Here is a 14,465-nt window from a genome sequence, read left to right on the forward strand (position 1 = left end):
TCTGCTGTCGAATAGGATTATTGCATGCCATCAGAGTCGCGCTTCGCCGATCAATTCGACTTGAGCGTCCTCTGCTTCTCTGCAGCAGCCACGATCCGCTCATCCACCCACAAGCCCTTCCTCTTCCTCACCCCATCCATGTAGCGTTTCGCCACGTTCTCCTTGTCACCCTTCTCACCCAGGTCCTCCAGCTCCTCCTCGGTCCTGGGCACCCAGAATGGATCCAGGTCAAACAGCTCGAAGCCCTTAAAGATCAACTGGGGGCTTGCTGCGCCGCTAGTCCTCTTCCGGATCTCATCTGCGAATCCAAAACTCTCCACCACCGGTAGGAGCGAGCCAACCGTGAAAAAGCTCGTTCCTTCCTTCATCTCTTCCGAAATGATCTTGCCTCGACGTTTGGCGAGCACCGCATGGACTTTGCCGAGCACCTCGGTCGACGCTTGGATGTCGCAGCTGTACATGGCGAGCATCAGACGTGGGGACCAATCCAGAAGCGCTTGCTTGCAGCTCTCTCTGAACGTCGACATCAGCGGGCCGGTGACGGAGGAGAGCGAGGAGTTGGATGTCGGGGTGAGCGCGATGGTTTCGAGGAAGAACGCGAGTCCCTGCATGGGTTCTCCGCACAAGGGACCGGAGGAGGTAGCCATTTGGAACCCGTTATCCAGGCTCTCGTTCAGCGCGCTAAGGTTGACCCCCTTCGACGCACTTTCCTCCTGTTCACCGAGGCTGATCTTGTGCAGCGCATCCGTGAGACTGTCCCCATTCTCCCTCGATTCAGCTGCAGCAGGCGTAGCGATGCCCGACGACTGTCGTGTGACAGCCCGCGACGGATCCGTTCGATTCCTCAACCCCATCCTTCCACCACCCGTTCGATCCACCAACACGTTCGCTCCCACCCTTCGCGGTCCAAACGAGACAATCTTCTCCACCACCTCCCTCCAGTCTTCACCCGTACGATCCTGCCCGCACTTCTCCAACACCCCGTCCAGCGTCGACCAGAATTTGTCCGCGCGAACCGTCTTGCTCGCCTGCGATCCGACACTGTCCACGCCTCCCTCGCCGGCATCATCCTCGGCACTGCCGGCACTGCGGTTCTGCAACCACCTCAGCGTTTGTGCGTTCGCCAGCAGGAACTCCACCACGGCCTTGGGCAGGGGTACAGCCCTCACCCGGTAGGTCACACCACCATTCGCGACGCTACCATCCACCGTTCCACGCGCAGCACCCTCGATTTTCGGCGGCGCCATCTCGGGTGCTCGCACGCACGTCTCCCTGAACGGAACGAGCGGAGGGCTCACCTGGATCTCACACCGCGCAAACCGCTCGCGTAAATCCTTAAGACATCGCTCGAGATGCAGCTCGCCCGCGGTGAGGATCACATGTTCGCCCGTATCCTGCACCAAGGACTCGACGCACGGATCGGCTTGGTTGAGCAGCTTGAGTCCCTCGACGAGTTTCGGCATGTCCTGCGGGTTGACCGGTTCGAGGGCGACACGCACGATGGGCGCGGAGAGCATGTTGATCCCTGCGAGGTTGACGAATGTCGATGTTGCGACGGAAGTGTCGATGGTGGAAGGGTCGGTGTGACGCTCGATCGGGTAGGATTGCGTGAGGGAGGGAGAGCAGAGAGTGGCATTGCGCAGAACGCGACCTTCGAGACCACGGATGGCAAAGACGTTGCCCGAGGGCACTTCTTGCACCGCAAGCAGATCCCGTCCCATGATCATGTAGAGCGACTCGAGCTGGACCGCCTTGATGTGCTTGGCGTTGGACGGGTGGGATGGTGGGAGCGAGGTGTTGTACTTGGGTAGTAGGGCGTACATCCATTGACCGACGCGGAGGGTGCCCGAGTAGAGACGTGCAAAGCCGAGCACTACTTCGTCCGATCCATCCTCGTCTTCGTCAGCCTTTTGGGCGTCCTTTTCGGCTTGCGCGTCGGCGTCGCGCTGGGCACGGACAGCTTTTTGCGCCTCGGCCTCTTCGAGGCTCGTACCGTTGGCTTCCGCGGCCGCATCACCAGAGCCACCTTCCATCGTGGCACCGGTAGCAGCCAGTGCAGCGCGAACCGCATTCTGTCTCTCCCTGCTCTCTTTGGCGCGCTCCCGCATCTGCTCCGCCGTCATCGGCGCCTTCTTCGCTTCCGGAAGATCCTCCTTCTTGACCGCAAACATCTTGCTGACGTACGCAACGCGGATCGACTTGGGTCCGATCTCGGCGCTCATCAAATTCTCCTCCAACGTGGTCTTGGCCTTGTAGTTTCCTCGATCGAAGTAGCTCATATCTGGATTGAGCATCATCGGGATCCTCTTTGCCTGCGCCTTGCTCGTCGGTGGGATGACATAGATGATCGCGGCAAAAGCACAGCTCGCCAATGGCAGCCACTGACTAACAATCGCCTTGATGAGCTGGGATGCGTCCTTGGACTTGAGATCGCGAGGATGCACCTTGAGGTTCAGACTCGACACAATCTTCTCGATCTTATTCTGGTCCCTGTTCTCCACCACGGCGTCGTAAACGCTCCAAATGTTCTCCAGCACGAACTGGACGAACATAGGCTTCAGCGGCCTCTTCTCCTTCTCCTTCTGCTTTTGCGAGAGAACACGCTTGGTCTTGGGATCAAAGTAGAAATCACCCCACAGCACTTTGCGCAGCTTGGACTCCTGGATGCCCATCTTCTTGGCGTAGAGCATGGCGAATCGCTCCAGGCGGAAAGCCCAGTTGTCCATCGCAGAGGCGAAGATGACGTTGCCCTTGGAGGGATCGAAATAAATATCCTCGTCGTCTCGCTCTTCGCGGTCGGCGTCTTCGGCGTCGTCTTCGGCGGCGGTGGATGCGGCGATCGAGTCGTTCTTGGCCTGCTTGCGTGCTGCGATGCGCTTTTCGCGTTCCTCGTGCCAGCGTTCGTCGTCGTCCATGCGTGCCGAGGCGAAGAAGGAGCCTACGACGGCGTTGACCTGCTCGATGACCTGGATGAGATGATGATACGCTTCATTCGGCGAGAGTTTGAGTTCCACAATGAGTCGATCGACCTTGTTGAGAACCAAGATCGGCTCCAGACCGTCCTGCCACGCCTGCCGGAGCACCGTCACCGTCTGCGCGCAAACACCCTCAACAACATCGACGATCAACAACGCACCATCGCACAGCCTCGACGCTGTCGACACTTCGGAGGAGAAGTCGACGTGACCAGGCGTGTCGACGAGATTGATCATAAAGTCTTGCACGGGCGGGAGGTTGTCTGGGTCCCAGCCTTTTGTCGGGTCGTGAACACGCATCTTGACGGAGAGCGAAACGGCAGAGGCCTCCATGGTGATGCCTCGTTCTTGTTCATCTTCTCTGGAGTCGAGGTAGCGGATTTGACCGGCCATGCGGGCGGAGATGATGTTGTTGGCCGCCAGGAGCGAGTCTGCAAACGAGGACTTGCCGTGGTCGACATGGCCTATGAGTGTGCAGCAACGCACGTTATGCGAGCTGAATCGTTTGCTGTCCGACGCCATATCGATGAGCGATGCTGCTATTGAGACCTGGGCCGATGTATCTTATCTTGCCCTGCGACGCCGATGTATGAAGGCGTCGAGAAGCTGTTGTGTGGTAAGAAGAGCCGAAGAGCGAAGGCATGTCAAACCCAAAGGCTGAGTCGTGCGCTCAGCTGGAAGAAATTTCTAAGAGTGGAGGCACAGAGCTGTAAAAGGCGGAAGTCGGGCTTCACCTTGACCTCGCCTGTCAACTTTCTATCGGAAGCTCGCGTTCGCGTTTCTCACTTCTTCTTACCCCCACGATCGTCCCCTTCCCTCCCCTAGCCTCACCTCACCGTCCACCACAGTCAACATGGCGGAGAAGCGCAAGACATCGCCACCCATCTCGTACCGCGAAGCAGCGCTCGTCAAACGTCAACGTCACGACGACGACAACGACGGCAACACCCAGCAGCTCGCCATTGCCTCCTCCGCAAACGGTCAGGACAAAGGTCTAGTCCGCTCCGTAAAACGCACCTCCTCGCTCTCACATCCCATTCTCGGCCTGACAGGAGCACATACCTCCGAGATTCTCGACGTCAAGTTCTCCCGGGATGGCTCTCGCATCGCCGCAGCTTCGGCGGACCGCACCATCTCGATCTGGAGCGTCTACGGCGAGTGTGCCAACATTGGTCAGCTCAAAGGGCACTCCAAAGCGGTCACCTGTCTCGCCTTTAGCTACAACATTGGCGATGCGCTCTATTCGGGCTCAGCGGACGGAACAATCATCGTGTGGAGCACAACCACCGGCGAGAAGCAGCGGAGGTTGAGGGGTCATCGAGCCATTGTCAACTGCGTCTCTTCCACGCGGGGTGGGCCCGAACTGCTCGTCTCCGCATCCGACGATGGTCGCGTCATGATCTGGGATCCACAATCGAAAGAGCCAATAGACATCCTCGATGTCGGGTACCCCGTCACAGCCGTCGCCTTCTCAGAAGATTCAAGCCAGCTCTACGTCGGAGGCATCGACAATCAGATCCACATCTACGATCTTACCCGCAAGACCATCGCCCTCACCCTACGCGGGCATATGGACACCATCACCTCTCTCTCCCTCTCCCCTTCGGGGTCGCACATCCTCAGCACATCCTTCGACGACTCGGTTCGCATCTGGGACGTCCGACCCTTTGCACCGGAGGCGAATCCCTCCGATCCCAACGCCTCCAATCCGAGGCTGTACCGCACATTGAGGGGCACGACGTTTGGTGGGTTCGAGAATCTGCTCGTCAAAGCGGGCTGGAGTGCCGATGGAGAGAAAGTTGTCGCGGGCGGCGCGGATCGGACCTGCACGATCTGGGACGTGGAGAGCTCGACGATACTGTACAAGCTGCCAGGGCATAGGGGCACGTGCACTGCGGCGGTGTTTCATCCAAAGGAACCGGTGGTCGTGTCGTGTTCGACGGACATGACGCTGCTGCTGGGCGAGATCGATCCGTAGCATCATGGCTTGCACGCTGTATTCTAGCTCAACGACGGTAACGATAAGGGCTTGCTTTGTATTGCATTTCATCAAGCATCGTCTGATCGGGTATGGGTCTTGCGAGATGGCTGAAGCTACGGGCGCACCGTCAAAGTGGCACATGAAGCGAAGAGGTGGTGGTGTTTGGCGAGTTGGGAGAGAACACGGCCTGCTCGAGCTGTCCACACCGAACACAAGGCTTGTCAGTACCTCTTCTCTCGTTGATTCCTCTGAGGCTGTGTGGGGTACTTACGACGCTCAACCGGTCCCTCAGGCGATGGTACTCCGAGTCGGCGCTCATCAGCTTGTCCTGCAGCGTGAGGAGCGTTTGTTGAACGGTGCATAGCTCGCCGGCCTGCTCGAGCCTCTTCACCATCGACTCCAATGCTGCGTTGCCGCGGGAGTCGACTTTGTCCTCCCCTTGTCCTTGTGCTGGAGTAGGCGCGACAACAATCGCCGTGCTGGCCGAGGAAGGTGGAGCTTGACTGTCCGACTTGCTGCTTGGTCGGGAGACCACAATGCTCGGCACCTTGTCGGTCTTGGTCGGCTGCATCACCCCAAAATTCAACCCCACCAGAGACTCCTCGATCGCCCTCACACCATCGTTCTCCCTCTCTTCCCGACCATGTTTCGTTGTCAGATCGACCAGACTCCCCACTCCCACCTCGCTCCGTCTCTCTTCCAGTCGTTCTTCCACTTTGCACCGCAACAACACGACCAGCATCAACCCCGGTCGTTCGCCGAGGATCCGCCACATCTTCTCCGGATGCTTGCGGATCATCCCATCGAGCGTGTCGATGTGTTTGGCCGCTTTGTGTTCGAGTGTCGACAGCGTGGTTGGGTGGGTGCTATCGAGCGAGGTCCTTCTCTCTTCCTCCTCAGCTGGACGCAGCGTGGTTTCTTTGGGGATGGGTGTGGGTGGTGGTGGAGGTGGGCCTTCAGCCACCCGTGCAAGGCGGTCGAATTGGTCGTCTGAAAGGCGCGCGATGTGGCTCGTTCCCGATACCGTCCTCACTCCCCTCGGCGAGCCATGGAATGACGCTGCAGCTGCTTTACCCACCACCCGCTTCGCCTTCATCGTCGGCGTTTCGTTCTCCTCCTTGGACAGCGGACTACGCGAGCCCCTGTATTGGGCTGAGACTTCATCCAGCACCTGCGCAAAGCGCGAAGGACTGACAGAGGATGTCTTCTCACCTTTGCTCAGCGGGCTCCGAGAGACGGACGTCAAATGCGAACTAACCTCGTCCCCCTCGAACCGTGAGTGCGCCGATGCAGCCTTGGACAGCACCGAGGGGGCTTGCTTGATGTGCACGCGCCAATCCTGAATTCGACGGATGGACTCGTCCTCGCTGTTTTCCAGCGAAGGCGGTTTCACACCATGTGAGGTGTACGCTGCCGCGCCATTGAGCCGAGCAGAAGGGAGAGGAGGCGATAGGGAGGGTCGCCAGTGACACACCGCCTCTTGACTGCTATCCAGCTCCACCGAGGCGCTGGAAGAGGGTGGTGGCTTGCGATAGGACGAAGGCTTGCGCGATCGACGCGAGGAGGAGAGCGTGGAGAGGGTCTCGAGTTCTTCTGCGAGCCGAACAGGGTTGATGGTACCATTGACCCGACGAAGCGAGGGGAATTTGGTCAGGCGCGAGGCGGAGTCGACATGCGTTGGCTGCTCAGTCTGATGGACCGTTGCGCCGTAGTTGAGGTGTGACATCCCAAGTTGCGGGATGTGCTCGTGTGCAAGCGGCTGTTGAGGGACGAGCGAGGTTGATTGAGCCTGAAGAGCGGGTGTGGGAGGGAGAGGACGACTTGCGACGCGTGCGCCAGGAGCAACAGCTTGTTCGGGACTCGACCGTTTGCGAGGCTCTTCCGGAAAGCCCAGACCGATCTCGTGAGCGTTTGGGATCCTCTTTTTGGCTGTCACGGCTGTGGGTGGGATCGTGATCGCCGCCTGCGGGTCGAGCTGCGTCGAAGGTGGAGGCGGTGGAGGATGAACCTGCGGCTCATGCTGCGAGGCGAGATGCTCACGTATGCTACCGATCACAGCTGGATCGTCGCTGTCGGTGATCGCACCGAAGTTTCGGTCGGGTCGAGGCGTGTCGACACGAGTGACACGCTGCGGTTCGTGCCCTACTTGAGGCGTAGTCTTGATGTAGATCGGCTGCAATGTCTGACCCGCAATCGGCAATCCTTTGGCGCTCACAGCCGCCGCTGCATTGGGCTGCTGCTTCGATCCTGACAAAAGCCTCACAACAGCCTTCATCTTGGCCTTCACACCGCCCAACCCCTTGCCAGCTTTCGAAGACGACCCATCGGGCTCGATCAGGCTATCCATGCTGTGCAGGTGCGGATACGTTTGAGCGGTGTCGGGGAGAAAGGGGGGATGCTGCCAGTGAACATGTTTGGCATCGCGGACCAGGTCGCTGTCGGAGATGGTGGGGAGGAACGAGTCGCTGTCGTGACTGAGGATGCTCGTGTCGTCGGGTGAGCCGAACATGGTCTGCAACGAATGACGATGAAGGGTCACACGAGATGGCAGGGGCAAGCAAAAGGGGAGCGACGAACGCTCATTGTCGTTCTTATATCGCAACTCCAATTCCTGCACAGATCAGGTGTCTCGTCTCTGTGAAAGCCAGATCGGAGCGAAGCCAGCAGAGAAGCTAGACTGAACTCAGCCATGAAAGCGCAGTCAGTGACACGAGGGAAGCGCATAGAAAGCATTGTTCGGGTATATTCGACATGGTTGTCATCAGATTAAGCTCGTGGTGGGGACTGCACCGCGCAGAATGGGAGTGGTATAGATGATGCGGTGACCGTCGAGATCAGAGAGATGCAGCTCCTGCGCATTCCAGGCGGTCTGCTGGACGCCGTTGAGAATCCTTGCGCCATCCTAGTGCTCCCTTTGTGAGGGAAGACTGCGCAAGTCTCCACTCGTTAAGCTTTGCAGTGAGCCGCGTATGCATGGCGTCAGGCGAGCCGTTGAGTTCGATAAGCACAACTGCGCCCGAGGTAGAAGTTGACGAAGAATGAAGCGGAAGGCTTGTGGCTGGCAGCTGAAGCGGTCCTGGGTCTGTGCTTGGGAGAATGAGCGATTCGGGCGTGGGTGGCAAGAACGTGTCTGCGCCGAGTGCGTGTCTGGGCAAGCCAGGGGAGCTTGTGCGCGAAAAGTCGGTTTCGTCTGACGACAGAGGAGCTTGCTCGATCGTGCGCAGGCAGATTGTTGCAGCCGAAGAGCTCATAACGGCTTGCGCCTCGGGAATGTAAGAAACGCAGGCGAGCTCCAGCACTTTGGCATAGAAGAGCATCGACCTTGCAAGATCCTTGACGGGGAGCAAGGTCATAGCTTGCAAGGGGACCGGAGCAGAAGAGCTGTCAAAGCCACTGATTTCGTCGATGGGGGTGATGGGACCGTTGTCTGCGAAGACGCTGCTGAAAGACAAGGGAGGCGAGCTGACGGCAACGGCAGCTGCATCTTGATGAAGGACGGATGAATGCGTGGCGGCAAGCATGCGCGACCTGCGCCGCGACTCTTTGCGTTCGAGCGACATGCCCATTGATCTGCGCTTGGCTGCCTCGCTTTGAGGATCAAGACCTTTGAAGATGCGTGTCCTTTCGACAAGCTCATCCTCAGCTTCATCTGAAAACATCGACTGAGGTGTGAGGCGACCAGAGCTGGCCAAGAACTCTTCGGCTGCTGGTCGATCGTGGAAAGTTTGGATCAAAGGACCGGGAAACTGCAGATGAAATGACGTTGGCGAGGTCAGTCCATGCACAAACCCTCATTCTCGAAGGTCGGACTGAAATGAAGTAGTTAACTTACGTTTCGAGTGTGACGCTCTGCTTCCTCCTTGATTTCATAGATGCCTTTCTTCCAGCCGCGAGCCACGACATAAAGGGATTGCTCGGAAGGTTCGACAACTGATGTAGGTGTGCTGGTCAAAGGCTGCGTAGAAGAGCGAGGGATGGTTGCTTGATTTGAGCCATCGTAGGACAAGCTGCGTCCCAAGAGGGCGTGAGTGTGAGAGCGTGGGATGGTGCCAGTCATGGCGAAAGGTGATTGAGGTCGAGGAGGGTCCAAGGCAGCATAGTCGGGTGGAGACTTGCTGGTCTGAGGTCGGGCTCGGACGGTGGACTGGATGGGGGAGTTGGGTCTAGCTTGATGTTGAAACTCGACGAAGAGAGGAGCCTCTTGAGAGTGAGAGCTGAGCCTGTATGATCGGGGCAGACTGCGCTGCTTTTGGGTGCGGGTGGGATCCGCGTAACGATCATGTTCGACCGAGTCTGGAAGCGCGGCCGTGCTGTTGCGTTTGCTCCGATACTTTGAAGAGGATTCATGGTTGATGCTTGAGTAGCCTAGTCCGTAGTCGGCTTGCCCGCACAAGGAGGTGGGTGTTCGAGGCTCAGGGGTTGCAGCTGAACTGGCAGCCGAGCGGCTGGATGAAGAGGACGAGGCGGAAGCATTGGAAGCGTTGGCGAGTCGACGCTTTGTTCTGAGTGTGAGCTTGCCTAACAGGCTCGAGCTGCGTTCTCCCATGCTGACCAAGCTGCTGAGGCTGCGGGCAGGGTGAGCCGATGTAGGATAGTTCCGATGAGCGTGATGGCGTGGGAGTGTAGGCAGATGCGATGGGATAGCACGGAAGCATTCCGAGCTGCTCAAGAGGGAGGTGGAAGGGTCATATAGCTTCCGGAGCCATGATCGTCACACTGTGAATCATGCCGGTCATTCAGACAGCTACTCAGAGTCTCTGATCGGAAGCGAGTCGATCCGAGGAAACAAGTCTAGAGCCCAAGCAGATCCTAGACAGACGTCGTTGGCTGCAGCTAGGTGGCCATAGTTGCCCCATTGTAGGACTCGCGCAACTCCGACATCGCAGACACGGACTGGAAAGTCAAGTGGCAATCAAACCAAATGGCTTCCATGCAGGACGAGACGGAGAAAAGTTAAGACTAATGCAGGGCTTGGCATGCCAATCAGAGAGACTCGTTTTGCTGCTGGTGAACCCTTTTGTTTGTCGAGCGTCTCGGCTGCCACTTTACCGCGGGTCTGGAACCGGCGCGGCTTTCCGTTGCTCTTCCTCAGGCTGCCAAACAAATCCGAGACAGCAGCTCCAACAGCACAATGGTGCCCGCCGCCGGAACTCCGATCAAAGGGAATGCTGCCTCCTATAGCCGTCACTTTGCAACCAGCATGTTGGCGTCGAGCAAGACGCTCTAGCCACGGCTTTCACATCAAGTCAAGAGGTGTAGAAGGGGAATGATGGACACTACCGACGTCATGTTTGGTTTGAAGACGAGAACCCAGGAGGGCAAGCAGAACGTGGTCTCGCCAATTTCCTGCAGAGCTCTCAACTTGCAGCAAAAGCTTTGTGCAATTTTCAAAGAGAAAATCGAGTCTCCTCGTCCTGCCCCCTTTCTGTCTTCAACGTTGCAAGCCCGCTTCGAGTGCCTCAAGAAGGCCTGCTATTCATCTCAAGGTGACTTTGTGGTTGATCGAGTCAAGAGATCTCGTACCCGCTCATACTTGTAGACGCTGAGGCTGACACCTTGCAGGGAGATGCTTTCGAGCAGGGACCGGCGGCGTTCGACTTGCAGCGAACGTGTCGAGCGATGGCGTAAACGTGGTCTGATTTCAAATTCACAATGCCACTGCTCATTGCACGACATCGAACGACTCTGGCCCTTTGCTCTCAACCATCCGTCCCAGCGATCGCTATACTGTACTAGGCAGGATCTACCTTGTGATTGTCGGCGATATAACATGTGACGTGCTCGCCGCTCCTGCCACAATCTCGCGAGATCGTGATAGCGACTCGGCTGGGAGCAGCTCCCATCTACGATCGGCCGATCCTCTCTGGGACCCAGACCGAAATAGCAATCGAGTCCCCTTTGTTAGGCCTTGCGCTCTAAACCCCTGGAGGCTTCGCGTCTTGCCCTCCTCACGCGCCAGGAGAAAAACACTCTGCGGCGACTGTCACTCACTGCGAAGCGAGCGGATTCCAGCAAGCGCCGAGCCTTTGTGAAATCGTGCAGTGGGGCCTCGCTGTCCTTCGTCCGCACGCCAAAAATGGTCGAACCGAGGCTGCCACCAAAAGCGCTGTGAGACCAACACCATATTCATGACTGCTCCCTCCCTTTCATTCGTCATCTCAAAGCATACGGCTTCTCCTCGCTCCTCTCCCATCTATCCTTCCCCGATCTTCCCCTCCTTCATTGTCCACAGTTCTGGGGCTGCATCCGCCCGCTCACGCGTTCCCAATCTCGGTTCCTAGCAATGCAGTCTTGATCGACCTTTTCTCTCATCAGTCTCTCAGCTCCGTCCTCCGGCGACAGGTGCGCCGCGGAATCTCTTTCGGCCACGAAACCTTTCACCATTCCTCCAGAACAGCACCGTTGCCGGCTCAGTTGTGCACCAACACCAACACCACCGTCACCACCACAAGTTGTCGCATCGCATCTTTCAGCTCGTCTAGATAGAGCGGCTTCGCTCCTTTTCGGGTCGTATCCCAGCGCGCACTCGTTATCACACACTTCCTCACCGTCCCGTGATCTTCGGTATCACCATCACTGCCGCCTACGATGTGCTGCGGCAAAGCCAACTGGAAGCGCGAGGAAGTTCCCGACCACAAGTTTGACTTCATCGATGTGCGCGACTTTCGCAACAATGGCTGCTTCATGCAGCTCAAGTACGTCTTCCTCTTTGTCATGGTCGTCAAGTCGTTCGCAGTGTACGTCGCCGACATCTACACCGCCGTCACATTGCTAGCATTCGGTCATTTCAGTGGCAGTCTCTACGACAAAGTACAAAACGATCCCGACAACAACTTTCGTGTTCCCATCTCGTACGGTCGCTGGATCTTCAGTGGATGCATCATCTTCTCGTTCCTACTGCTCGCTTACGAGGCGCACAAGTCGCGTGCCATCGTCAAGAGCCGCGATATCAGCTATGCATTCACCAACGTCATGGCCAACAATTACTACTCGTTGCGCAGCTACGACCACTACTGCTTCTTCGACCACATCAACGACAGCAAAAAGAAGAAGGACGAGCTTGCCTTTTGGATCTTCTTCACCTTCAAGGGATGGAAGCGTCTGCTCGTAGCCGACGGTCCGCGTCAGGTTATCAACTTCTTCACCCTCTACGGCCTCGGCTCATTTGCCAAGTGGAGCACCAATCCCAGCGACTACTACGAGGGCAACATCTTTACCGGCATCATGATCCTCTCCATGCTCTTCACTGTCGCCGTCTTTGCTGGTTCGATGATCTTGCTCATGATGGCAGGTATCGCCTACATTCCGCTGCTCTGCTACATCAAGGGCAACCTCAAGGAGTACTGCTGCCACAAGGTGGACAAGCGTGTCACCGAGCTCGTTCATCTCAAAAAGAGGCAGCGTCTCGCCAAGGTCAACGAGATCGCTCGCAAGGAAGCGGCAGGCGACTTTTCGCATCTCATGAACAAGAAGGGCGAGATGGTCCGACAAGCGATTCCCCAGCCGACTCTGCCCACCGTCGACGTGGATCTGCTCAACGACGAGAAGCCAAACCGGTCAGGCCCGATGCAACGCTCCGGCAGCATGGCAAGCTCGCTCGCGGCTCATGGCAATGGAGGGTACTACGGCAACCACGGCGTGCCGGGCTACCAATCGCCAGGCCATGGTCCACAACACTTCTACGGCGTCAAAGCGCCTTCGACGCACAGCCTTCGATACGACGACAACGGGGAATATGCAAGTACAGCCAATCTTGTTTCCAACGCAGGCCCTGCCGGAGGCGAATACGGTGGCATGTCTTCCAATACGTTCGATTCGATGGCGGATCGCATGGGTCCCATCGGCACCAGTCCGATGCTTTTCGCGCAGCGAGTCGGTGGTGGCGGCGGCGGCCGGATTTCTCCTGCGCCGCCTGCTTCACAACAGGCAATGGACATGTACTACACACACGGCCCAGGTCAGCAGCGATCACTACTGGATGGCAGCAACGGCGGCATGTCTCAGCATGCTGCATCGAATGGTGGGCAGTACGATATGCAGGGCAGGCAAAGTCCTCATCCGGGGGCAGCGGGGCAACAGCAAGATTCGCCGTACACGGCGAGGGGTCTCGACTATCCACCACCACAGAATACGCACGGTGTCGATGGCCTCGACTATCCGCCACCGCAAGCGCCTGACCTTTCCTCGTATGTACCGTATGCAGGAGGCGATGCACGCGACTACCCTCCTCCGGCTGTCGAGGTGACGATGGCAGGATCTCCTCAAATGTACCAGGGCAACAGCAGCCATCTTGTCATCGGACAGGGCACCGATGGCTTTGGCCGCGAACTTGATCCGAATCGATACAGTCGAAGCAACGGTGCAGGGTCAGGAGCTAACTCGTCGTCGCACAGCCCAGGCACCAGCTTCAACGGGCTGGACGACGTCTACGATGCCTACCTCAACTCGGACGGCCATTCACCTGTCATCACGCCTGACCAGCGACATAGCTACATGATGAGCGACTATCCGTCGTCGAATGGTGCAGGCGACTATCAGAAGGGGGATGCGCACCATGACACGAGTATGAGCTCCAACGGTGGCTACGACTCGCGCTTCGACAGCTACCGGAATGGAGCCACCGAGCCATGGTCGTATCAGAGCCAGATGTCTGACTACCCTTCCGAACGATACCCGCAGCACGACTCGTACCAGCATGCTCAGACGCCACGTCATTGAGCACACTCCAGCCTTGGATTCTCCGTCACTTCCGTATATAGAGCATGTTCCACAGCCTTGTTACTTGCATCGAGATCCGTAGACATCTAGCATCTTGCAACAGCTTGTTTTCTTGACCTTCGCATCCGCATCAATCTCACTGAACTTGCAAGCATCACCTTGTACTCCGTGCACTGCCCTGAGAGGGCCATTCTTTTGTAGCAGAGGCGAACAGAGAACGTCCGAGGGGCCGAAAGGGAAGGTGCTTTCGTGTTGGACAGAGGCACTCGCAGGTCGAACGGCTTGGTCGAAGAAACAGTCGGCCGGTACAAGTGGACCCTTGATTTGATGCTCGGGCGGAAATCACTTGTCGGTGCTCACTGACGTTTTCACATCGTCTCCTGCTTTCCTTCCCGAGGCACCGAATGTACGTGCTGCCGTCGTGTACAATGCTGATCAGAGCAGCCTGCAGAAGCCCTTGATCTTTCTCTTCATACGCTTCAGTCTGAAGATCAACACCTTGCTTTGTTGCGATGCGACGAATGCTTGCTGTGTCTGGCCGCAATTCTGATAGCGAGCAGACCCGGCAGCCGCCTTTTCCGATTTACCGGTGTTGGCATGCGAGCGTGGATGGGCGGAAATGGGGAAAAGGCGAAAATCGTGAATTTTGGCGAGGTGATTCAACAGCGCCTGCCTGCCATGGGCACGGAACCGGCTATCGCAAAGAGACCGTGGCTCACCAATTCCTGCAAGCGCGGAGAGAGAGAGGGAGCGGTTGAATGACGCTTGGAGCCTGTCGAAATTCCACGAGC

The 14,465-nt window shown here is 57.5% G+C and overlaps 5 protein-coding genes across 5 annotated transcripts; 2 read left to right on the plus strand and 3 right to left on the minus strand.

Moving 5' to 3' along the window:
* Positions 1 to 50: 50 nt before the first annotated feature.
* Positions 51 to 3,497, minus strand: PSEUBRA_004024 (Translation elongation factor EFG/EF2, domain IV; the record flags this gene model as incomplete). The annotated part of the gene is made up of 1 exon (XM_016437592.1): positions 51 to 3,497. The coding sequence occupies one exon, from the start codon at positions 3,495 to 3,497 to the stop codon at positions 51 to 53; it is 3,447 nt and encodes a 1,148-aa protein (XP_016291143.1).
* Positions 3,498 to 3,828: 331 nt separating this feature from the next.
* PSEUBRA_004025 (WD40 repeat) lies at positions 3,829 to 4,953 on the plus strand (the record flags this gene model as incomplete). Its single annotated transcript, XM_016437575.1, has 1 exon — positions 3,829 to 4,953. One exon carries the CDS (start codon positions 3,829 to 3,831, stop codon positions 4,951 to 4,953), a length of 1,125 nt encoding a protein of 374 aa, XP_016291144.1.
* A 130-nt stretch (positions 4,954 to 5,083) lies between these two features.
* PSEUBRA_004026 (uncharacterized protein) lies at positions 5,084 to 7,465 on the minus strand (the record flags this gene model as incomplete). The annotated part of the gene is made up of 2 exons (XM_059465204.1): positions 5,084 to 5,152; positions 5,228 to 7,465. The coding sequence occupies 2 exons, from the start codon at positions 7,463 to 7,465 to the stop codon at positions 5,084 to 5,086; spliced, it is 2,307 nt and encodes a 768-aa protein (XP_059320510.1).
* Positions 7,466 to 7,790: 325 nt separating this feature from the next.
* On the minus strand, positions 7,791 to 9,502 carry PSEUBRA_004027 (Ribosomal protein L9/RNase H1, N-terminal; the record flags this gene model as incomplete). Its single annotated transcript, XM_016437607.1, has 2 exons — positions 7,791 to 8,702; positions 8,789 to 9,502. The coding sequence occupies 2 exons, from the start codon at positions 9,500 to 9,502 to the stop codon at positions 7,791 to 7,793; spliced, it is 1,626 nt and encodes a 541-aa protein (XP_016291146.1).
* Positions 9,503 to 11,544: 2,042 nt separating this feature from the next.
* Positions 11,545 to 13,674, plus strand: PSEUBRA_004028 (uncharacterized protein; the record flags this gene model as incomplete). Its single annotated transcript, XM_016437576.1, has 1 exon — positions 11,545 to 13,674. One exon carries the CDS (start codon positions 11,545 to 11,547, stop codon positions 13,672 to 13,674), a length of 2,130 nt encoding a protein of 709 aa, XP_016291147.1.
* Between the last annotated feature and the right edge of the window lie 791 nt (positions 13,675 to 14,465).

This window comes from Kalmanozyma brasiliensis (assembly GCF_000497045.1).
Source record: "Kalmanozyma brasiliensis GHG001 unplaced genomic scaffold PSEUBRA_SCAF3, whole genome shotgun sequence".
Lineage (NCBI taxonomy): Eukaryota > Fungi > Basidiomycota > Ustilaginomycetes > Ustilaginales > Kalmanozyma > Kalmanozyma brasiliensis.